The sequence below is a fragment of the Rhipicephalus microplus genome, chromosome X, assembly GCF_043290135.1.
Source record: "Rhipicephalus microplus isolate Deutch F79 chromosome X, USDA_Rmic, whole genome shotgun sequence".
NCBI lineage: Eukaryota > Metazoa > Arthropoda > Arachnida > Ixodida > Ixodidae > Rhipicephalus > Rhipicephalus microplus.
In genome coordinates this window covers 329,895,044-329,917,762 of record NC_134710.1, presented here as the reverse complement: position 1 = coordinate 329,917,762, position 22,719 = coordinate 329,895,044, and the positions used below count along the sequence as shown (strand labels likewise).

Here is a 22,719-nt window from a genome sequence, read left to right as displayed (position 1 = left end):
AAAGCTGATTTATATGTGGGGTTTAACGCGTCCTAATTGTGATTATTAGAGACGCTGTAGTGGAGGGCTCCGGATATTTCGACCACCTTGGGGTTCTTTAACGTGCACCCAAATCTGAGCACACGGGCCTACAGCATTTTTGCCTCCATCGAAAATGCAGCTGCCGCAGCTGGGATTCGATCCTGCGACCTGCGGGTCAGCAGCCGATGAACCACTAGACCTTCGCGGCGGGGCAACAATGAAAAGCTTGGTTAGTGGTGGTGGTGGTAATGGTTAGAAGATGAGAAAATGCATCTAATTTCTGCAACACAGAAGTGTGGCAGCTTGGGCTAGTTGGTATGGCATGATGATAGTTATACTCTGTGTCGTCGTTTTGTTCTCGCGCTATAACTATCATCGTTCTGCAACCCGGTCGAGAGCACGGCGCAGTGCCTAAGGTTAGTAGGGTTTGCAATTTGAGCACGAGCGCACCCAAGTGTTCGTGTATGACGCGTGCGCGGGGGCAACAAACGCAAAGCTTTGGGCACCTAATGAGAATTCGGGTGATGGTACCAAAGAAAACCTATATACTGTCTGGTCTGTATGCACACATACTTCAGGCTGTGTAGAAAATCAAAACGCACGTCGACTCACAGCACAGCCGATAACTGCTGGTCTGCTAGTTAATTTGGCAACACTGAGCACCCCAAACCCGCCAACGCCAACAGACGCTGCATCGTTTTGTCGTCTGCGCTTCTTCCACCTTACTTTCACTCAGTGCATAAGTATTATCCTGCACTTCATTCCGCACACAATGACTTCACTAAGTCGTCGAGGGGTTCAGCTGCTCGCCGCAGCCGTTGCAGGTTGGGGTAGTTGCCGTGCGTACGACCACTTCTCCGCAAAAGGTCATGTGCACGCTGCCACCCTTCTGCCAAGCTCTCCTGCCATCGTTCCTGTAGAGCCTGTTGAAAGTGCCAGCCGCCAAACGCAGATCATGCGTTTCGGCTTTCCCGGAACCGACACCCTCCGATTTTTGGACGACTACGTCCTCTCTTACGACCGCAGGAACAGAACTGCGCACTGGGTCTTTGAGCACCTGACAAGGGAAAAGCTGTTGAAGAACGACAAAGTAGACAGGTCAAAGTGCGAGTTTCACGAAGACACACAGATACACCCGTACTTTCGGTCCCTCAACTCCGACTACTACAAAAGCGGCTTTGACCGTGGTCATTTGGCGGCCGCGGGTAATCACCGGCGGTGTCAAAGCGACGTGGATCAAACCTTTCTGCTCAGTAATATGGCACCCCAGGTGAGTTCGGCTTATTCACGTTTTCCTAAAGTCAAGCAGGATTAGTAACATCCGAAGGTAAATGAAGTACCAAACGCATGATCAAACTTCTTGAAAACGAACAAGCTTGGTTTAGCATTGCCACTGAAGGTAATGCGAGTCTGCACGCATGCCGGAATGCTTTTTTTTAAGAGAACCATTGCTTTACATTGCTTAATTGGCATCTTTGTTTAAACATTCATCATGTTAACAGTGAGTCTTTAAAAGCCCATACCAGCTGGGACGTCGCGGCCGCATTTCGATAAGGGTGAAATACGCGAAATACAAATGCGCTCATGTACTTGAAATTCGGTGCACGTAAAATAACTCAGAGTGATCAAAATTAATCCGTAGCTCTACGATAATGGTGCGTGCTGCATCATTACCTACTATCCAAAATTCTCAGTGCTTCGTTTGTCATTTTCGTATGGTTAGCTCGGGATACAAGCCTGAAATGAAAGAATCGTGGTAGTACCCTTTTAAACAGATTCGTGTACTTTTAGAGCGACTTCAAAAACAAATAATTAAAGGACCAGTCAACAGGCTCGCCCCGCAGCGGTGGTCTAGTGGCTAAGGTACTCGGCTGCTCACCCGCAGGTCGCGGGATCGAATCCCGGCTGCGGCGGCTGCATTTCCGATGGAGGCGGAAATGTTGTAGGCCCATGGTCTCAAATTTAGGTGCACGTTAAAGAATCCCAGGTGGTCAAAATTTCCGAAAACCTCCACTACGGCACCTCTCATAGTCATATGGTGGTTTCGGGACGTTAAAGCCCACATATCAATCAATCAATAATTAACTTTTCAACCTACCTACCCGCCCCGGTTGTCGGAAACTTTGAAACTTTATTCAGTCCAACATTCCATCATTTGAGATGCTGAGGGCCGGGGTCAAAAAGCCTCTTCACGGGCTTGATTAGGGCCACGACCCCGTACAAAATGGCATGGACAGGGAAGTGTACAGGGCAATACAATAATGTATGGATTGAAAAACAACATATCAAGTTCAAATTTTATCACGTGTAAATCACGCATAAACAGCAAAAACAGCTCAGTGAATTTAAAGAAAGAAAAGAATGCGCAACACTGCTACTGCCGTAACTTGAGTGAAATTGTTATGGTATAACATAAACCAGGCAACACTATGCCGCTCAATCAGAACTTTAAGCAATACTGTAAGGGAAAGGGAATACATAAATATATACATATGCATATATATATATATATATATATATATATATATATATATATATATATATATATATATATATATATATATATACACAGATAATATAAGTGAATCAAAGCAATAAATAAACCTGTAAGACAATGTACTAACCTTAACCTCAAAAATTGCATAAAAGATCCATGAGACCGTACGAACGAAAAAAACATGCAAGATAACAAAAAGTATCATTAGCATTATTTTCATACTGTTAGTTAATTCAGATGAGAAAGTGCGAGAAATCGCAGCAGCTTCTTGCCGTAGTTAATTTGTGAGCGTGTGTGGAAGAAACCACGTGTGAACATGATGAGTGTTGTTAAAAAAAGGATCCGCTGGTTTACTCGAGCAAGTGTGCCCAAAAAGTTATCACTATTTAGTCCTATGTATAATAGTGTTTCATGAGGCTTGTGTGGTAGTAATCTGGTAGGGTTAATAGATTCATTTCATCAAAAAAGCGGTGAAGTGTGACTTCCATACGGAACATCTGCAATGGTGCAAACTGCCCTTTTCTGTATTACATGTAATTTGTGAGTGTTGGTTAAAGTAGTTGTGCCCCAAACCAGATGTCAATAGTTTATGTGCAATAAGAACAATGATTTATAGATCAGAAGTTTAACTTTTTTAGGAAGCTAGAAACGCACCCTAGACGAGATTCCGGTTATCCTGAATACACTCGAAGACAGCTTGGAAAGATCCAAGTCTAGTGTTTATGGTGCTCGGCTGCTGACCAAAAGTTGCGGGATCGAATCGCAGAAACCGCGGCCGCATTTTCAGTAGAGGCGAAAATACTTGAGGCCTGTGTACTTAGGTCTAGATCCACATTAAAGAATCCCAGGTGGTCGAAATTTCTGCAGCTCTCCACAACGGAGTCCCTTATAATCGTATTGCGGTTTTGGGATTTCAAACCCCAAAAACTTTTGAACCTACTTAAGAGAAGTAATGGAGGTCAATTCACATAACCTACGTAAAAGATCCAAGTGCATATTCACCGAAATGAATGAATTTTGTTGAAGTATTATATAATTACTTTATAACACTTATTAGAATTTACAAATTGCAGCCATTGCACTAACAAGTCATATCCACTTGGAAGTAATCTTGAGAGTGATGGTGACTGTTTGTAGAGGTCAAAGTTCAATATACTTCTTATAAATAACCCACACTGTGTTGGCTTGTTTTGTTTTACAACATTTTGCTGAACTTCATATACATTTGACCATCATAAATTTTAGTTACATTTTGGACCTTTCGTTTTTTTACACAAAATGTTTTTCTTTTTTTTTCTAATGATATGCTTTTTTAAGACGCTAATTCATGTCTGTGAAAATTTTGTGTTTCAAAAAGTATGGATGCACTACGTACTTTTTTTTTGATGAACAAGTTTCTTAATGCAAGAAATGTACATTTTATATGTTGCCCCAGCCACATGGCGCAATCTTTTCTTTTTTTGCACTCTTGATGCCCAACACCCCAAGAACTCCATTTGAGGCCCACAGCTTTGAAAAATTTGACCGCTGCTTTAGGCAATATTCTTATCCAGAAGCCATATGACTGGCCATATGATCATATCCAGTTAGTTTATGTGCTATGTGGACCCAATGGGTGTCCCTGCAGCCATTGCATACTGGGCACTTGAAACGTTACTAACCTAAGTTTTCTCTCATAGGTTGGCAAAGGATTCAACAGAGACTCTTGGAACAGGCTAGAGAAGCATGTTCGAGGTCTAACAAAGCACTACAAGAATGTCTACGTTTGCACTGGCCCTCTCTACTTGCCAAGGTAGTGCTTCGTATGCTTTTCTCAGGTTTTATTAGACATTTTCACAAAGCAAATAATTTATTTCATTGTAATTAGCAGTACTCATTCCACATCTACCCTTCAGATACATCCTTTAGCTTGTGCGTATGGCGTCCAGTCACTGCATGTTGCTGTGCTCGTCGTGTGCTTTCAGCTTGGTACACTGCGATCACTGGCTGCATCGAGGGAATCTCTTTTCATGCATGATACTTCAGTTTCAGTGGCCGGTGCCTGCCTGCTGCATAATGTCCAATGATGCCTGATGTAATGTGCTTTCTATGAGCTTCTTTCCCTTCAACAGTGGCTTTAAACAAGTGCTGCCATTTGAGACTACTACATGATTCATATCACACATGAGTGATCAGTACCTGTGTTGGCGTGATACTTAATCATAATAATGCTAGTGGTCCTTGTACTGTATGATGTCAGCGCAATTTAAGAAACATCAGATGGTTGAAATTTCTTGAGTCCTCCTCAATGGTGTCCCTCAAAATCATATTGTGGAATCAGGACATTAAGGGCGCCGAGTAGACCCTATACATCCCTGGCATTTTTGGTCAATTTGAGGTACCGTTTTCGCAGTGACTAAAGGAAATATCCACATAATCCATACATCATTTCTTTCAAATTTCCTGCCCTTTCAACTGAAGCAGATATATTAAAATATAGATATTCAGATGTTAGTGAATTTTTTACCACTAGGGCCTAACCTTTAAGTTAATTGGCATCTATACAAAGGTGTAATACAAAAACCGTAAAGTGCATAACTTCAATACTGCTTCAGTAGTTATATGCATTTATGCAGGATACAAGAAAAAATAATCAACTGGTTATCTTGAAATGCATACAAAATAATGACACCCAAGTAATAAAAACATGGTTTTGAAATAATAGAGTTTAAAATTTGAAAACTGCTGGAAAGCGATCACAGTTTGTCACAAACACTGTTCAACTACTCTATTCAGTAGCTACAAGCTTGGTTATCATTGCTAAAGAAAATGTTTTGCTTTGGAGCATCTCATAATGCTTGTCTTGCTTCTTTTGTGAGATGTCACACAGCCCAACTGTAATGTATCGTCGAGTGTGGTCAATGATTTACAGCAATTAGACTGTAGTTAGGCCATGCTTCAATCCTAACTATTTCATAATTTAGGCTCATGTGATACTACCATCATTAAATGCAAGAACAATATCCAATGATGCAATTCTTAATACTCTGAACCTAAACAAAGACGGCAAAGACTCGGCGGGCGACTCAATTCCCATTAACTTAACTTTTACTGCAGGCTGTTCTCATGTCTAATCGCATCACAAATAATAGTCATGTCCATTAGACCATACTCGTCACCGTGCATGTGATTTGCCTCGAATGATGCTGAAAAGGCTGAGAGGTTCAACAATGAAGAGCTTGCTGGTTCAGTATTCACCGCCTCAATATGTCATTGGCATTTATATACATTAACAAGAGAACTGTATAGGTTGCCACGAAATTCACACTTGCTGAAGACCTTCTTTTACCCTCAGCATCTAAGCTTATCAACAAGCATGACAAACATGGTGTAATGAATCTAGGAGTTGATAGCATTTGAACTGATGCACTCCAAAGATGAAGAGCGAATATAAAGGAGCACAGCGTCTTCTGAGTGCTTAGAAGTTACCTGACAATTTCCTGTACACAGCTGACTCTAGACAAGCATTTGGACTTTGGTACATGAAGTTTTTTAGAAAAATAGGCTTTAAACACAGCGCATTTTCACTTTCTACTTGTTTTAGGAAAAATTGGTTTTGAGCCACAAAAGATGCTATTTAAGAAAAGCACAAATGTGGAAAATATGTACAAAGGGCCACCCTTCCTGAGTAGCGAAGAAAACAAAAAGGTTTTTTTTTTCTTCAAATTTTGTCCTATCCTGTGCCCTTAAAGGGGTACTGACACAAAATTTTGTGGCCAAGGTAGCCTGTGGGATTGATTCCCGTGAACATGTGTATAATGCGCAAAATATTAACAGCGAATACAGCTTCCAAAGTATTTTTACAGCAATTTTCAAGTTCGTATTTTAAAGGTATTGACACCATTAATGACCCGTGGGGACCCCCTTACTTCCCTCGCGTCACCATGCTGCAGTGAATAAAAAAAGTTATGAGGACATCATAGCCACCTTTTTCTTTTGCCGCATTTAATCCAGCAGTCTATACTTTTCGGCGCCTGCTCGCGAGTCCGTATATGCAGTGCACACATTGAAAGTTTTGCATTTGGCAACACTGCTGTCTCGTTTCCTGTTCGAAAGGACTTCTTGATGCAGACCGTGCAGAAGTGCGTCACAGTTCTGTGTGTTGATGTGACCGAGAGCTGCACTCGCTAGGTTGTGATAATTGCACCTGGCGGCTTGTCAATTTTTGAGCTCTCTCAAACTGAAACTGGTCGATAATGTACTTTATTATCTGTCGCATGCTGTAGCAGATAATGTGCCGTGTTATAACTAGCAGGCCCCCAGCAATATATTCCAGCAAGAAAACGTGAGGTCGAAATTTTTGTGTCAGTGCCCCTTTTTACCTTTTAAGACGCTGTGTACACCATTGTATACACCACTCTTTTTTGCTATTTGCATCAAGTAGAGGCTAAAAAAGAGCAAAATATGTCGTACTTTGGATGAATTGAACCTCCCACATAATAAATACATCTTCATTTAACTTCATTTTGCAGTGTACCGATACATGTGACCACTTTTCTGAAGGCACTACCAGGTTTGACGAGTCGTGCAACATGCGGCTTCCTGCAAGCAATGCGAAAAGTAGAATTTTTCTTTGCTCAAGATTGACATAACCAAAAATGAATTTGCACCATAGTCCTAGCTTGAGATTTGATTCTGTTAATGCCAAAAGTAAGCATCAAAGACTTCAGGATCAAGAGATATTAAATTACAGCTTAATTAGAATGAGTTTCTATAGAACACATATATTCAACAATTATCTCATTATTCCTGTTACAATCGAATATTGAGTGCCTTGAAGTAACATTGTAGTGATTTCACACATTTACAGACAGTTCTTCATAGGTAGCATCTGAAATGAAAATATCCCAAACTCCTCATGTGGCCAAAATGTTGAGTTCGTCAGTATGTTGAGAAATTCATGAGCATTTTTTTGTCTTGTTTAAACACCACTTAATTTTTTTAGTTTCCCTTAAACTGGGCAGTGCTATATGGTTTTTTAATTGTTTTTATAATTTAACAGCTTGCAATGGAGCAAACAGATATTATGTGCAAAAAATACATAAAAAGTGAAATAACAAAAAGTGGCTGAGCTGCATTTAGTAGCACCATTTCATTTTACTTTTATAGGAACCTGGCACTTATGTGTAGTTTGCAGACATGCTCAGTCCTATAGATTGCTTCATATTGCTTTGTAAAACTCTGGTACATACATATTTTTCTACACTTCCAAACATGGTGCTGTAACCATTTCAAGCATACAGCACATGTATGCTATCAGAAGGAACATGTTTATTAAAAGAATTTTTATGTGGTTGCACAAGCATTATTTGCAAACATAATCTGCGATACATTAACGCTGCCTTTATGAAACCATAAGTACTGTGATTGTACCTTTTTTCCAGAATGGAGAGTGATGGAAAAAAGTATGTCAAGTATCAAGTGATTGGTGCCAACCATGTAGCTGTGCCAACACATTTCTTCAAAGTTGTTGTGGGAGAAACTGAGAATGCAGAATTTGACTTGGAATCATATGTCATGCCCAATGCTGTCATACCTGATGACACGCTACTTCGGTCATTTCTGGTAAGCCAGAAGCTATTTATTTTTACATCTCAGCATGTGGTATTCATACGAGTGCCATCTGGGAAAAGTACCTGGGCCAGTAGTTTGTGGCGATGCATTATGCTTGATTATGTGCTAGTCTTATCATGCACCACTCACAATCAGCCGATCCTATCATCAACAGACCACTGTTCGAACCATTTCTGCTAGGCATGCAAAAAGGTGTTAACACCCAAAGGCATCATCATCATTTATTAACCCTTAAAGGCCTGTACAAGGCATTACATAAGGGGGACAATATCAGTGACATGTCATGACACAAATGCAGTGTTTGAATAGTATGTAAAAAGCAAAGTAATTATACAGCAGATAAACAAAAAGGCAGAGTAAATTAGAATAGTGAAAGAACTGATATGTGTTGTAGGTAGTTGGATGCAAACACCAATGAATACCTTAAAAAAAAAACAAAAAAAACTTTATTGTTGAAAAGAAGCTAATTGACAAGCTGGCTGGCGGGAGAGTCAGCTAAAAACAGAAAACAACAAGACTTTGAATTTCGCTGGGTCACGCTCCTGAACAACAAATTCCGAACGACTGTTCCAGTGTTCAATTGCTGAAGGCAGGAATGATTTGATAAAGGCTCGAGTAGAGCCATGGAGGCATCGAACACTTTTAGAGTTGAACAATCTAGGAGTAGGTGGAATGAGTAGAGTGCCATGCAGATGACAAAAGTTGTGGTACAGTTTATGAAACAGGCTGATCTGCGTGGTTTTTCTGCGATAAGCTAAAAGAGTAAGCTCAAGAAATAATTTGATCTGAGTGACGCTTACATGTTTACTGTGCCGAGATGATATGAACCAGGCGGCCCAATTCAGAACTGACTCAAGGGAAGAGACGAGGTAATCTTGATGGGAGCTCCAAATGGCAGAAGGAAATTCTAGTTTGGTCCTTACGAACGTTTGGTACACAAGTTTTCTTTTTGCAAAAGGCGAGGGACACAGAGATTGTTTGAGGAATCCAGTGGTCCTGGACGCATCTGCTGCAAGTTTGATGATGTGGTCCGACTAGGTAAGGGTACTGTTTATGAGGACACCCAGGTAGCGGTAGGAATCCTCTTGAGATATCACAGTGGAGTAAAGTGTACTGAAAAGGAAGGTTGCACTTTTTGCGAGAAATGAGCAGGTGTTTGCATTTGGAGATATTTGATTCCATGAGCCAGCGTGAGCACCATGCATCGACGATATTTACGCGAGTGCACTGGTGGACCAAAACGATGATAAGGGGATTTGGTGGACACCAGGTAGTGGAGCTCTGGCTGATCAAAGATAAAGAAGGTGATCTTGCTGTTTGGCTGCTGAGAGTCGCTGTGTCAATGTTTACCTGCCTTTGGTTCGCACTGTACCGCGACAATATTAAGGTCTTGCTGAAGTGATGATTGATCCGTACTTTTGGTTATCCTGCTATACACAACACAGTCATTGACGAAAAGACGAATGGACGAGGTAATGTGAGATGGCACGCGTCATTGACGAATATCAGGAACAAAAGAGGAAGAAGGACCGATCCTTGAGGAACCCCGGAAAGTACATCTGTTTTGGCGGAAGAGTCCCCGCCGATGGAAGTGAATTGTGAACGAGGTGTAAAAAAACTTACTAACCATGACAGTGCAAGTGGGTCGAGATTTAGTGTGCAGAGCTTAGTTATGAGACGACGATGGGCTACGTGGTCGAAAGCTTTTGAGAAGTCGATGAACATGGCATCAGTCTGATAGGATGAATCAAGGTTTAAGTGCAGGTCAGCTGCGAGTTTGGCCAATTGCGTTTAACATGATAAGGTTAGACGAAAACTGTGCTGCTTGCTTGCTGTAAAAGAAAGGTATCTTCAAGGTGACGGTCAATATTGGAAAATATTATATGCTCTAATATTTTGCATGATACCCATGTCAGTGATATGGGGCGGTAATCGAATAGATCAGAGCAGTTACCTTTTTTAATACTAGCATGTCTTTGGCCATCATCCAATCCTCATGAATTGGGCCCTCTAAGAGTGACTGGGTGAAAATAATGTGAAAAAAGCTGCCCGAGACAACTTTCGTACTTTTTAGAAATTTGGATGGGATGTTGTCGAGTCCTGGGGCACTTGATGTTGTTAAGCTGTCGATGAGTTTAGACTCCGAGCTGATATAACGATTGATGCCATACCGCTGAAACATTGATGGGGAAGTTGTGCATTCTTGGAGGACTCGAGGGTCAAAACAGAAGAAAAATAAATAAGAGTTCATAACATTTGCTCTCTGAGCAAGTGGCACGTCAGCGCCATTTGGGAAGACAAGCGTGATGTTGTGCGACTGGTTTTTAGGTTTCAAAATTTTTCAAATTTTTTTTGGATTACACTGGAAAATGTTCTTAAAGTCTTTATGGTAGAACTTTGTTTTCGATTTTAACAAAAGGTCAGTGTATTCATGCATGCATATTAAATATTTGTTCCTCCGCACTGCCAAAGGCAAAGTGCGAGCACCACGAAAGTTTTTTTTTTTTTACATTATAAGTTTTCTCAATGCTTTAGAATACCACTGCTTATCTGCATCACCACAAATGCGTACTGTGGGGACATGTTTATCGATTAGATGTTTGAACAGCAGTCTCGAAGGTGCTGACTGGCAAAAGTGCTCATAAAATAATTCTAGGTCAAAGTTAATGGCGGAAAAGTCAGCCTTGTTATAGTCTCGAATGCTTTTTTTGTAGGTTGATTTTTTTTATGTGGGTACAGACAGGAGAAATGTGATCAACTTTGTGGTCACTTAGCTCAATGGGAAGTGCGATCACCTGAACAAGAACAGGGTTAGAGACAAGAACTAAGTCAAGTATGCTACTTTCTTGTGTGGGTAGATGAACAGTCTGAACCAGGTTGAACAGTAGGGTAAGCTAGAGGAAATTGCTAGAAAGTCTAGAAGATATTGTCAATTTCGTCCTGTCATTATCGGAAGTCACTACAAAGTAGGTATTTGGCGTTTGGGAACTGCGAGGTAAGGTGAGTGAGTACCAAGTGAAGGTCGTAAGTGAAAGATGGGTCACTGTTAGGGGGAGGGCAACATGCAATAAGGATGACTGTAGAGCCAGTTTCAAGTGGCAACTTGATGCATACAATTTCTTGAGTGCTCTTGATGGCTATCTGGCATGAGGTGAAACAGGACCGGATAAATACCAGCACACAACCTCCCTTACTGTGTACACTTATAGATAAAGAAGCTGGATGCATCATGCAAAAGAGCTAAGCCATGATTCTGTGAAGATTGTGATGTAACCGTGATTATCAGAAACGAACCCCTCAACGATATCTTTTTTTTTTTTTTTGCAAGAAACTGCGAATGTTGAAAAGAACAATGGATAAGCGATGATGGTTCGACTTCGTAGGTGCAGGCAAATCATTAGAAACCTGTGTTGAAAGGAGGCATGTAGGGGGATGCAGTGATGGCTAAGACTGCAGTTCGATCACAACATCGGCATCTGAATTGTAGGTATATTGCTTGTTTCCAACAATGAGCTTGTCGAACCTGATTTTGAAAGATGAGCTCCTCTCTTGCGCCTATTGGTACAGCTTACGCCTGGCTAGGAGCACACGTGCGGAATAATCTTCCCGTATAGCAAAGGAAGTGCTTTTGAGTTTGCCGCTGCGAGAAATATCAGCCGATTGATCTTTTAAATGCGAGAATTTCACAATAATGGGCCGGCTTTTGTCAGCATGGAAGCAGCCCAGTCTATGTACATGCTCGATATTTTTGGAGTCCAGTTTTACGCATTGTATACACCACTGAAAAAAAAAAAAAAAGGCTGCCATTATGCATCACTGCAGAAGAACAGCCCTGCTTTATGCACACATTTCATAAGCACCAGAGCTCTGCTCTGGGAAAATACCTCGAATTGTGAGGAATAATAAAGCAAGAGAAAAGCTGTATACCAGGATATCAGTGCACTAAGTTATTCACATTCCCATGGATAAAGTCCATTCACTGAATGTTTAAAAAGAGAACAAAAGTTGGTGGAAAAAAGCTAAACATTTTGGATCATACTCCAGACTTACATTCCAAACAGAATATTTCTAAATGTGCATAACTAAATCTAATGAGCCATTTAAGCACACTTCAAGGTATACTCATTCAATAAAACTACAAATAATGTGCTCATCACATACAGCTCAAGTGCACCAAATTCTGAAAAAAATGTTTCATTCAAGTTGCATAGAATAGTTAACTGGTGGAATGAGCAAACGAGTAGTCAACTGAATAGCACTTGAAAGAACCTTACATAGCTATTAAGTAGTTCCCTGTTACTGCAATTGAGAAGTTACTGCAATCGAGTTGCCATATGAAATTCAAGGAAAACTTCTTTCAGCTGCGTAGCATCAGTATCCTGCAGCCATTCTATTATACTACATCCAGTGAAAAAAACAGTACTATACAGTTTACTGCAGCAATTTTCCAGCACAAGACAGCTCTTTTCTGCGAAAGCAAAAAATACCTCCATGACCCTCCTTGCACAAGGCACTTGCCTAAACAGGTGGAAAGAAAGCAGTTGTTTAAAATACCTCGTTATATGTCTAAACATATAACATAAAATACTTCGTTGTAAATGTCTGCACAACACAGCCAACATTGGCTGCCAAGTAGTGACACTAGTGCATACACCTGCCACCGAATGCAACAGAAGCAAATGTAGGATGTGCTTGATATGATATAGGTCAATCGATTGGCTTAAAATTGTTATGTGAACGTGCCAGCAAGGCAGTGCAGTCCCCTCATTCTGTACAATGAATGAGAGAAATGACTGTTCACTGAAGAAGAATCAGTTGCATTGTCCAGGTATTTAGTGATCAACATTTTACAAGGTCAAATGTTCGCAGCACTTTTTCAAGTAACACCAATAGACAAAATAAAGGCCGAGAACATAAAAATACCTGCCTTATAGCAGACTTGGTTTAACCACATATTATACCGTAACCCACACAAGTTGACTGCTTGTGTTTTATTTTGGCATGATACTACATGGCACTCAAGTGGAACAGTGTGTGACAGCAACACTTCATTGTGGATTGAAGCAGCTGCTCCATGGCATTTTATATATTTGGCACTTGGTGTCTAAATTATTTGTAAAATGTAATCCACCCAATGTTTGAGTCTGTGGTGAAAGACTCGGCAGTGTAGCCTCTTTGGCACGCTGTCAGGTCGTTGAAAAGTCACAAAAATATTGAAGTGGCACGTAGCACAAGTCACTGTCAGCATGATATGCAGATATATCATTTATACTCCATCTAACCACTACAGTTCAGCACTGCCAAAGCTATGGGGTGTAAACAAGCCACATGCTTGCGTATAAAAAACATGGTTCCAGATATATTTGCCTTGCAGTTGGCACGGTTGTGACATTTGCCCCTGTTTAGCATCTGTTCTTGCACATTGATTAGTATTAATATGCTAATTATTCAACTAATTTATGCCTTATTTCTTTAATTGTTGGATCAGTAACCGCTGATTACTGGGGATAAAAATCAAAATGGCAGTGCCTGTGCAGATGAGACCACCCACTTCGATTCAAACTTGCCCTTGATGCTGGCGTTCACACTCGCAGCTACAAATGAATGGTGTAACGATCTATCACTTTATGCCATTTCATGATCAAGACAAAGCATCAGATAGGCTCTGCCATTATTACAAGATAAACTATTTCTTTGACCATGACTGTCAAGCCCAATGTGTTGAGTTGACAGCGGGTTATGGAAATGCTGCATTGTAGTCAGGAATACATTGCTGCCAAAGTGCCAAGACATAAATCTAAAGCAAGCACAAGCGTCAGTTTGGAACTTAAGGGCCACAGAGTGCATCACGTCGACGTGATAAACTCGAGGTGGAGGGCACCAGCGTCAATGGGTGCAGTCATGTGCTTTTTCTGTGTTTCAGTCTGCTCGCTGAACGTGTGGGCACAGAGGCCAGGGAGACGCTTAGTAGCCAAGGTGGCACAGATTAATGTATGTGGAGGGGCTAATCGCCCTTCAAATTGGCAAAGGGGCCTTGTAGCATCCACAGTACTGAAGGAAACTTTCGAGATGGAGTATAGTTGCCTTCATTTGTTTATAAGCTACTTCATTACAGCCTAAGATCAACTTAACAGTTCTTTGCAGTGGAAATGTGATAATTTGCCAGTATGGTGGCCGCTGCTTTTTCACACTGCCATTCAGGCTTGGCCTTCACAACCAGTTTCTGGAACGAGAAGAAAAGCTGCCTAAAGTTCCCCTCTATTTTTTAAACGTGCAAAGTGCTCAGTTCAAGCATCTGGACTGATAACGTAATGAAAATGTAATAAGTGATAACGAGACAAAAGTTATCACTTTTCACATTTATGGCTTCTTGCGTTCGAGGCATTGTTGGTTTATTGTCGGCAGTCGTCGATAACGAGAACGGCATCAGAAAAGTTTGCTGTGCGAAAGCTGACCTCAATTTTCTATGCTGCCTCCTATTTCTTCTTTTGGTTTTCATTCCCCTCACTTCCCGTTTGCCTGTGAAGAAACGTCTAGAAAGTGAACCACCTTGCTCGCAGCATCCAAAATATGCGTGCGATGCTTGCCACATTCTGTGATATCTTCCGTCGCAAGCAAACTGCAGTGGTGCACACGCGAGCACGCCTATCACATGCTTCTGAATGCCTGTTAAAACATTTTTTTTTTCGCTTCGTATGCGCTGTATTTTTACCGTGACCACGTCGCAAGTGTTCGTTCTAAAAGTAGGAGGCGCTGAAAAGCGTTCGCTGTATCAGGACTGAGTTTCAAAGGGTAGCATTGGAAAATCGTAAGTGCACCGAAGTGTGGTCATTATAACCGATACATTGTTATATCTGGGATCGTTATAAGTGGTTTGTACTATATTGAGAAATGATCGACACTAAATAACCAGCACTGCAGATGCAATCAGTTGAAAGGAAATAAACATTTCACTGTAGTTTTGTTTTTATTGACACTGTGTGCCACAACAAAATGACATAGGTGCACCACACAGCAGTGGTTCCCTGCCATCACACCTGGTGGTGGAATCTGAACTATTCACAAGGTGGCTACTGCTGTATCACCAGCATAACACATCGGGAGTTGCCGACCAATAAAATCTGTACTCAGAAGTCCTGTGTGTTATATTCGCAAGATAGTGAGCAACATTGCTCTATAAATGCCCTCCCTTCTTCCTAATAAAGGTGTGTATTTTTGGCACACTCATTAGATGGTCCATATTTTCGTATCGGCGCTTTTTTGGGATGACATCAATGCAATGTAAATAGCACAAGACAAACTCCTAGCGGCGCAGTCTGAAACATGTTGCCTCATCACATTGCCAGAAATGCTGCCGCTCATCAATGCATTCTGTGTTACTCATGCAAAAAGAAAAGCACCTTCGAAAGTGATCATCCAGGAATTCAGTAAAAGTTTATATATAAACTCCATGCTGCAGCACACACACTTAGGAGGAGACCGACTTGGAAGAGCAGACACATATATATTTACAGCCAGTTAAGTGAGCGGCGCCAGCAATACAGATCAGCTTGTGCCAATCTATCTTCTTTGTCCTCTTCATCTTCATGCCGCTGGTACGTAGCAATATCTGCGTGGCTGCAACATTGTAGCGATAAGTATTCTTACATTATACCTCTTCATGCTTTCTTATGGTTAGTCAGTGCTCTGCCCGCATTACACACAAGATCACTAGGCCATGAACAGTGGCACCAAGCGAGCAGCATCGCAACACACTAATTGTGGCCCATATCTCGACCACTATCATGCCATTGATACAAATAAAGAGTGCATGCAGTGCATCTTCCCTGAATTTATAGCAGTAAAAGCCTGCCATAGACATCAAGAGTAGAACTGGTGCCATGTGAGGGATACCCCATGTTGCCCATGATCGTATGACAAATTGTAAACTTAGGGTCTGGACATTGTCAATGGCTACTAATATACTGAAGTATTGCACAGCACACTGTATTTTGTCTATCCTTATGGATTAGTCAATGAGGTGGACTGTTTGAGTAATCAGTGATGTCTAAACGACTATTGGTAGGGGACTGTACAGTACCGATCACTATCAGCATCTTATTCATATACAGTGCAGTCCACTTATAACGATACCACATATAACGATATATCGGTTATAACGATGGGTCGACTTAACAGTCTCATTTTATGCATTGGGGCTATGGGGAAAAAAACCATATATAACAATATGTTATCCACCGCATATCGGATACAACGATGAAAAGTTTGCCGTGGACGGCATGTTTCATTCAGAATAATCGTAACATTTAGAATGATAAGTTCTTCTGAAACGAACTATGCCGAGACAAGACGAAAAGTTAGCGTAGGCGAGTACGTATCTGCCGCCACTGCAGGACAGCGCCGGCAGCACGTCCCGGCCGTTCAAAAAGCCGAGGAGAGCATCGCGAGTTGGCGCGACGCGCTACAGATGGCGCCAGCTGTGTCACGTTTTGCGCCTCGCCGCGCGTCGACCGCGGAGAGGCTGAGAGAATTTAAAAAAAAAAATGCGAAAAGCAAAGCGCCGCGCTCCGCGGCTCCCCGCCTTCTACAACGGCAAGCCGGCAAGCTACTCGTAGCTTGCCGAACGAAAGCGAGAAAGAGAGAGAAAATAAAAAAGCGAAAAGCAAAGCGGCGCGGCGGCATGGGGGCGGGGCCTCGTTGGCATTCCGGCTGTGTACCTCTGGCTGTGCTTTCTTCCTCCCACTGCTCCCACCCCGCCGTCGGTCAGTCTCTCTTCCTCAGCGAACCCGTGATGCGTTCTTCGGAGTAAGAAATAAAGTCTTGCTTTTGACATCCTACTATCTACAATATTTATTAATTGGTGAAAATAGCAAAATGAAGCCTGGAGCTACAAAAGGTACGTCCGGCGACGATTTTTTGGCGGCAGTCCAGATATAACGATCACCGGTTATAACGATCATATTTTTAGGTTTTCTCGATATCGTTATAAGTGGACTGCACTGTATATTGCACTGCATAATCACACACTCTGTTTCAGGTTCCATTAGATACCATAGAGAGGGCAGCGGGGCTGCTGTTTTTCGACAAGATCGACAAAAAAAAGTTTCGTCGCATCAACAGGAGATGACATGCATGTATGTGCCAGGATCACACACCAAATGAGTGAAGCATTTCCTCAGGAGGAATCCAGAGCACCATCGCCACTCTGTGCAGCCACAATCTTGGGTCGCAAGGCCGAGAGGGAAATGAGGATAGCCTCCTGCATGATAATTAAACATTAATGGTGCTAGTCAAACCCACTTACAATACCAGTTTTTACAACTTATATTCCATAGTATGACAATAAGCAGCCCCTGCACTGTAAGCTCTTGTGAATTTTCTATGCTGAAATAATAAACAACCTACTACATTCCCATGTCACATTATCAGTTGTAACTATGGCTCTATGGCAAGAAAAAAAAACAATGTTTGAAATGCTAGTAAAGTAAAGAAAGAAAAAAAGACGCCAGCTGCTACATCTGCCTGTGTGTCACATTCATATTATATAGCCAGCTTCTTTGCAAACCTCATGTGTCTTGTTTTTTTTTTTTTCTTTTTCCTCACTTTAAGAAAAAAATGGAGTGTTCGGGGAGTAGTTCTGCTACACAACAATAATCCTCATCTGACTTGCTCGCATTTCCCTTCTTGAAAACCCAGCACTGGCCACTTTCCTGTCGGGAATGATATGTCACACTGATAACGCGCGCGCCGTTTGCAGTAACGCGAACTACCGGAACCGTGGTGATAGCACTGGGAAAGTAATTGAAGCAGATGACTATTATTGTTGTGTAGCAGAAACACTCCCCAACTACTAGACTTATTTTCAGAGTGCTTTGAAACTCGGTTATAACAATGTAATTTGCATAGAACTACAGTGCTGCTATAAATATGCTTGACCATATGACGTGTACATGCATATATACAGGGTGTTTCAAGAAATGTGTTCAAATTTTTTTTTTTTTAATCAGTAAAAGGTGCTATTTGCTCGCTGTCTTCACAGTTGCTTTTTCTGCGGTAAGACCGAAACATTAAAAGCACAACTGCCATATTCGTCCGAAATGAGGGAGCGTTGTTATATAAACCATCAACCAACTTCGTAGTGTGGGTGTGTGCTGCGCTTGCAATTACAGCACGCATGACGCACATACGTTAACGAAATGGGAAGAACTGCAGCCCCGTAACCGCTGTTTTGAACAGTGACGTCATTGTAGTTGTCTGCTTGTTGCGCTCATCGGACATTTGGTTTCGGTTTCGCCACAGTATTTGGGAGAATTTCCTTAATTTGCAATTATTGCTAGAGGCCGCTTTTACAAAATCTGAAAGCGGCAATGGGTTCCTCGCGTGAATGACTTCAATTGTCCCATTAGACTTAGCTACCTAACTCTTCTAATTGAAAAGTCAATTAATTTAACATTTATAATTACTTCTTTAAGTGATGTCTTCAACCAACCCAAGATGCCCGCCGCTACAGAAAAAGCAACTGTGAGAACAGCGAGCAAATAGCACCTTTTGCTGATTTTTAAAGAATATTAGACATTTCTTGAAACACCCTGTATAAACAGAGGCATTGACCTAACACTTATTAAATTTATCCTGCACCAACTGTTTTCATCAGGCATGTGTGAATACCAAGTAGTAGTAGATTTCAATTTGAATACTACAGGTTTTCCCACTCACTTTAATCCAAGTGCCAGCTTAAGGGGGGACGCGCCCTTTGAAAACCGAAAAATCGCGAAAAAGTCGATTTTTTGAAAACCACATACTCGGGCAGTATGACTCATAAACTGCCTCTACTGTAAATATCAATGTCTAATTCATCGCGAAAGTACGTCAAATAAATTTTATAACATGCCGCGGCAGCCGGCAAGCGGCGAGCGAGCGGCAAAAATACCCCAACTTCGCGCGCTCGCCATTTCCCAACCGCTCGGCCGATCGCCGCCATCTTGATGTTGTTTTGCTCGTGAATTCTTGCGCTTTTTTTTTCGCCACCCGCGGCAGGGGCGGTGGCGCTCCGAGGCGGGAGTCGCTCACGATTGGGGGGCTCGCGGAAGCTTTCGAATGTCCCGCTGCCTGGATGCGAAGCCGCGATTGGACAAAACGCGCGCCTCTCGAGGGAATGGGGGAACGCGCGGCTCCTATTGGCTGCTGCGCGCGATGACGTAGCTGCTTCTCCGGCATGCGCCAGCTCGTCGTCTGCACCGGCGCTTGCAATGCCGGCGTTCTTTGTGTGCCCCGTTTGCTATCATTCCGATCGGTCGTCACACGTGCTCCTCTATCTTTCACCAGTTTCCTGGACGCCAAGCACGCTACATTCATGTATCGCCTGGCCAGAGATCGCCTGCCTCTAAGGTTCAGGCCCTTCACAAGAATTGCTCAACGAGGAGCGTGCCCTTTTTGTGGCACTATGGAGGACCTGGTTCACGTGTTCTCTCAGTGTGCACTACCAGCTGCCCTCCATCGAAGGATAGCTAGCTTGTTTGGCCACCCAGGTGTTCCTTTCAACACCGTTCGTTTTCTCCATCCCCTGTCGCGACAAGCGGCTAAGCAATACGTGCTTCTGCTTGTTGAGTGCTCGTACCAAGTGTGGGTTGCACGGTGCTGTGCCGTCTTTGACGGCAAGCGACCCGAGCTTCACGAAGTGCTTGCAAAAGTACGGAAGGAGGTCTGGTTCGTTCTCCACCGAGAGTGGCAGCGCCTTGGTGCAAAGAAGTTTTACGAGACGTGGCACCGTCCGGCAGTGATTTTCAGTGAGGCAGGAGGGCAGATAACCATCAACTTTTAATGATGGCTTTCTCTAAGGCTCCACGACTAGGCCTAGTGAGCCAGTCACCCCAGAGTTTGGTCTGCATGGTCTTTCACCCGAGCTTCGCATGTGCTAAGGTGATCCTGTCACCTTGTCGGGCTTTACCCGCAAGGTCCGAGTTGGCCCCTTCTGTAGGCTCGGCAACTCTACTCGTCGAGGCGGAAGGTGGCTCCCTTCTTCGCGAAGGACTAAGCCGGCTTTCAGTCGTGCCGGTTTCCGTGGGTACGTTTGGTTTGCGTGCAGCGGCACTGGCCTCTGCATCAAATAGTAGTCCCGTAGACCCGACAGGACGGATTGTGTCTCGCTGCGCCCTTGTGGTGAGGAGACGGGCCATGACCGCAAAGCGGCTCGCGCCGAGCGATAGCCCATCCGCCCTGAAGGGGTGTCGTCGCAGGCTCTCAGCCGCGCGACAGTGTGAGGGCACGGGCACTTTGGTTGTGGTGACTGAAGTTACCGCAACCGAGGGCTGTCCAGCTGCCATGTTTTTGGGTACGTCCACTTTGCGTGTGGTGGCGAGAGCTACCGTGCCAAAGGGTAGCCCCTGTGTCGAGTCTCGCTGGGCCCTAGCGGTCAGGAGACGGGCCATGACCGCAGCGCACCCTACGCGCTGCGATAGCCCACCCTGCCAGGGTACGTTCACTTTGCGCGTTGCGACTGAAGTTGCTTCGCCGGAGGGTAGTCCCTTTGTCGGGCCTCCCTGGCTTGTATGCCGGGAGGCAGGCCGCGTCTGTTTGGTGCCTGGCGCCGAACGGTGGCCCCCTTGCCAGGGCATAGCCGTCTGCCCGAAACAAATCTTCCCCCCACACAACCCTGGGGGGAGGCGGTTCCGGGACAGACGTAGGATGATGATGGGTTGATGAGTTAAGTGTGACTCTGGGACAAAGCGTTTCGGCGCCGTGTCTCCTTCCTATCTGACAACGGCACCGTCTCCACGAGACGATCTTCTACCGTCTTTACGAGACGATCTTCCGCTGTGTTCACGGGACGGGGATTGTTGCGCTGACGGTCACGATGGGCATTTCGAAGTTCAAGACTCGGCACGCGTTCAGTTCAAGAAAGCGTCAGCTGAAGCTCGTACGCATGGCGAAGCTCATCTGCACGCCCACGCGCGGCGACAGTTGCACCGATGCTTCCGCTTCATCTTTTCAAGACGATTGCGTCGACGCTTCTAGCGACGAGACTTCTACACCATCGGCACAAGGATCCGTCGTGACGAGCGAGGCTGGTGTTTCGTGCTCAAGTGCGCCTGGTGTGTCGCGCTCGCCAACCGCATTGATTCCGTCCCCGAACAGTGAGACCGCGTCGTCGACTGTGCACATCCAAACACGTTTTCGGACGTGCGAGGAGTTGGCGACGGCGGAGAGAGAGCGTGCTGCTGTGCAACGAAAGCTTGGCGCTATGCCAGCGACCGAGAGGAAGTTTCAAGCGATGATGCCTGAACCCGAAGCTGCCACCGCTACGACCGAAGGCGAGAGATATTTCCTCGTGCAAGGGGATGCCCTTAGCGACATGCTGTCCAAGACCCCGTGCCCGCGCTGCCTCGCGACCGGGATGAAAGTTCAAGGAGGCACCCAGCTTGAAATTGCCACGAAGCTTGAGCTGGTATGTCCACATTGTGGAATAGTTTCAAGTTCGTGGAGCTCTGCTCGTCAGAACGAGTCAAGGGCCTTCGACGTGAATATAAGAGCCATTACGGCCATGAAACAAATAGGGAAGGGACAGACAGCCCTCAACGACTTTTGGGCAACTATGAATGTTTCCCACCGTGGCCTGCACCACAGAACTTTCCAGAGGCACCTGAAGCAATTCAGAGAACCACAGCAACAGACCCTGGATAAATTCTATGAAGAATCGGCTTCTGCTGTGAAAAAGGTGTACAAGGAGATGGACCCATCTTTCTGCAAGGACATTACAGTGAACTATGATGGCACGTGGCATAAGCGCGGACATACATCTCCCATTGGAGTTGGTGCAATCATCGAGTATCACACAGGCCTCATCTTGGATGCTGTAGTTTTATCGAATCAGTGTCTCGGCTGCCAGGTAGGACCGAAGTCTGAAGACGAGGGCTATGCAAGCTGGTTGAAGCACCATGTGTGCCAAAAAAACACTGATGCCAAGTCTGGGAGGATGGAGGTTGAAGCAGCTGTAACTCTGTTCTCACGTTCACTGTCCAAGCACAATTCCGGTATACAACCATTGTATCTGATGGGGACAGCGCCACATTCTCTGCCCTTCAACAAGACAATGTTTATGGGCTAGTCCCTATTGTGAAAGAAGAATGCTTGAACCATGTCCGGAAGAGGATGGGCACAGCCCTACGTAATCTTGTGCAGAAAAGCGAACAGGCTCTGGGAGGGAAGGGCAGATTGATAAAAGCCCTTATTGATAAACTCACAGACTATTATGGCTGGGCACTGTGGAACAATTCAAACAATGTGGCTGCAATGCAGCGTGCAGTGATGGCGTCATATTATCACGTCACCTCAACTGACGAGGATCCTCACCATGACTTGTGCCCGGAAGGTGCAGACTCGTGGTGCCGTCATAATGCCTGCAAGGGGAATGGCGTGCCACCTCCAAAGCACAAATACAATCTTCTGGGCTACGTTGCAGAAGCGCTGCTGCCAGTCTACTAGCGCCTTTCGCAGGCTTCTCTACTGCAACGCTACCTGGGAGCAAAGACGCAAAATGCATCGGAGTCATTCCATTCTGTCCTATGGTCCTTGATGCCCAAGGAGCAACA

The 22,719-nt window shown here is 43.9% G+C and overlaps 2 protein-coding genes across 7 annotated transcripts in view; one reads left to right on the top strand and one right to left on the bottom strand.

The window, feature by feature from the left end:
- The first annotated feature begins 521 nt into the window (after positions 1–521).
- On the top strand, positions 522–17,556 carry LOC119161255 (endonuclease G, mitochondrial). Of its 3 annotated transcripts, XR_012887415.1 has the most exons (5): positions 528–1,291; positions 4,198–4,310; positions 7,942–8,122; positions 11,515–17,027; positions 17,169–17,556. XR_012887415.1 is itself a non-coding variant. In XM_037413630.2 (4 exons), the coding sequence occupies exons 1-4, from the start codon at positions 794–796 to the stop codon at positions 17,256–17,258; spliced, it is 882 nt and encodes a 293-aa protein (XP_037269527.2). In that variant the 5' UTR covers positions 534–793; the 3' UTR covers positions 17,259–17,556. The 3 variants fall into 3 exon arrangements, 2 of the variants coding, with proteins under 2 accessions (XP_075735758.1, XP_037269527.2); XM_037413630.2 differs by lacking the exon at positions 11,515–17,027 and having other exon boundaries at positions 534–1,291; XM_075879643.1 differs by lacking the exons at positions 7,942–8,122; positions 11,515–17,027; positions 17,169–17,556 and adding an exon at positions 7,030–7,572 and having other exon boundaries at positions 522–1,291.
- LOC119161253 (28S rRNA (uridine-N(3))-methyltransferase) overlaps positions 4,337–22,719 on the bottom strand; it is a 35,915-nt gene continuing 17,532 nt past the window's right edge. Inside the window, exons 8-10 of one of the 4 annotated variants that reach the window (XR_012887414.1) lie at positions 22,481–22,645; positions 17,287–17,390; positions 15,547–15,748 (exon numbers count right to left, since the gene is read on the bottom strand). Coding sequence is in view for 3 of the 4 variants with exons in the window: in XM_037413629.2 (XP_037269526.2) it covers positions 17,307–17,390 (84 nt within the window). In the remaining variant the exon portion in view is untranslated. Of the gene's footprint in view, positions 7,100–8,326; positions 14,355–15,546; positions 15,749–17,286; positions 17,391–22,480; positions 22,646–22,719 lie in introns of those variants that run through there. The other 3 variants (XM_037413629.2, XM_037413628.2, XM_037413627.2) reach the window with 3 other exon arrangements.

What these genes read in the sequence shown, in the direction of transcription:
- LOC119161255 (XM_037413630.2), top strand. Translation starts at nt 794, where the DNA reads ATGACTTCACTAAGTCGTCGAGGGGTTCAGCTGCTCGCCGCAGCCGTT. An exon ending in TCAGTAATATGGCACCCCAG is followed by an intron (nt 1,292 to 4,197) that starts GTGAGTTCGGCT and finishes TTTCTCTCATAG; the next exon opens with GTTGGCAAAGGATTCAACAG. An exon ending in CGCTACTTCGGTCATTTCTG is followed by an intron (nt 8,123 to 17,168) that starts GTAAGCCAGAAG and finishes ACTCTGTTTCAG; the next exon opens with GTTCCATTAGATACCATAGA.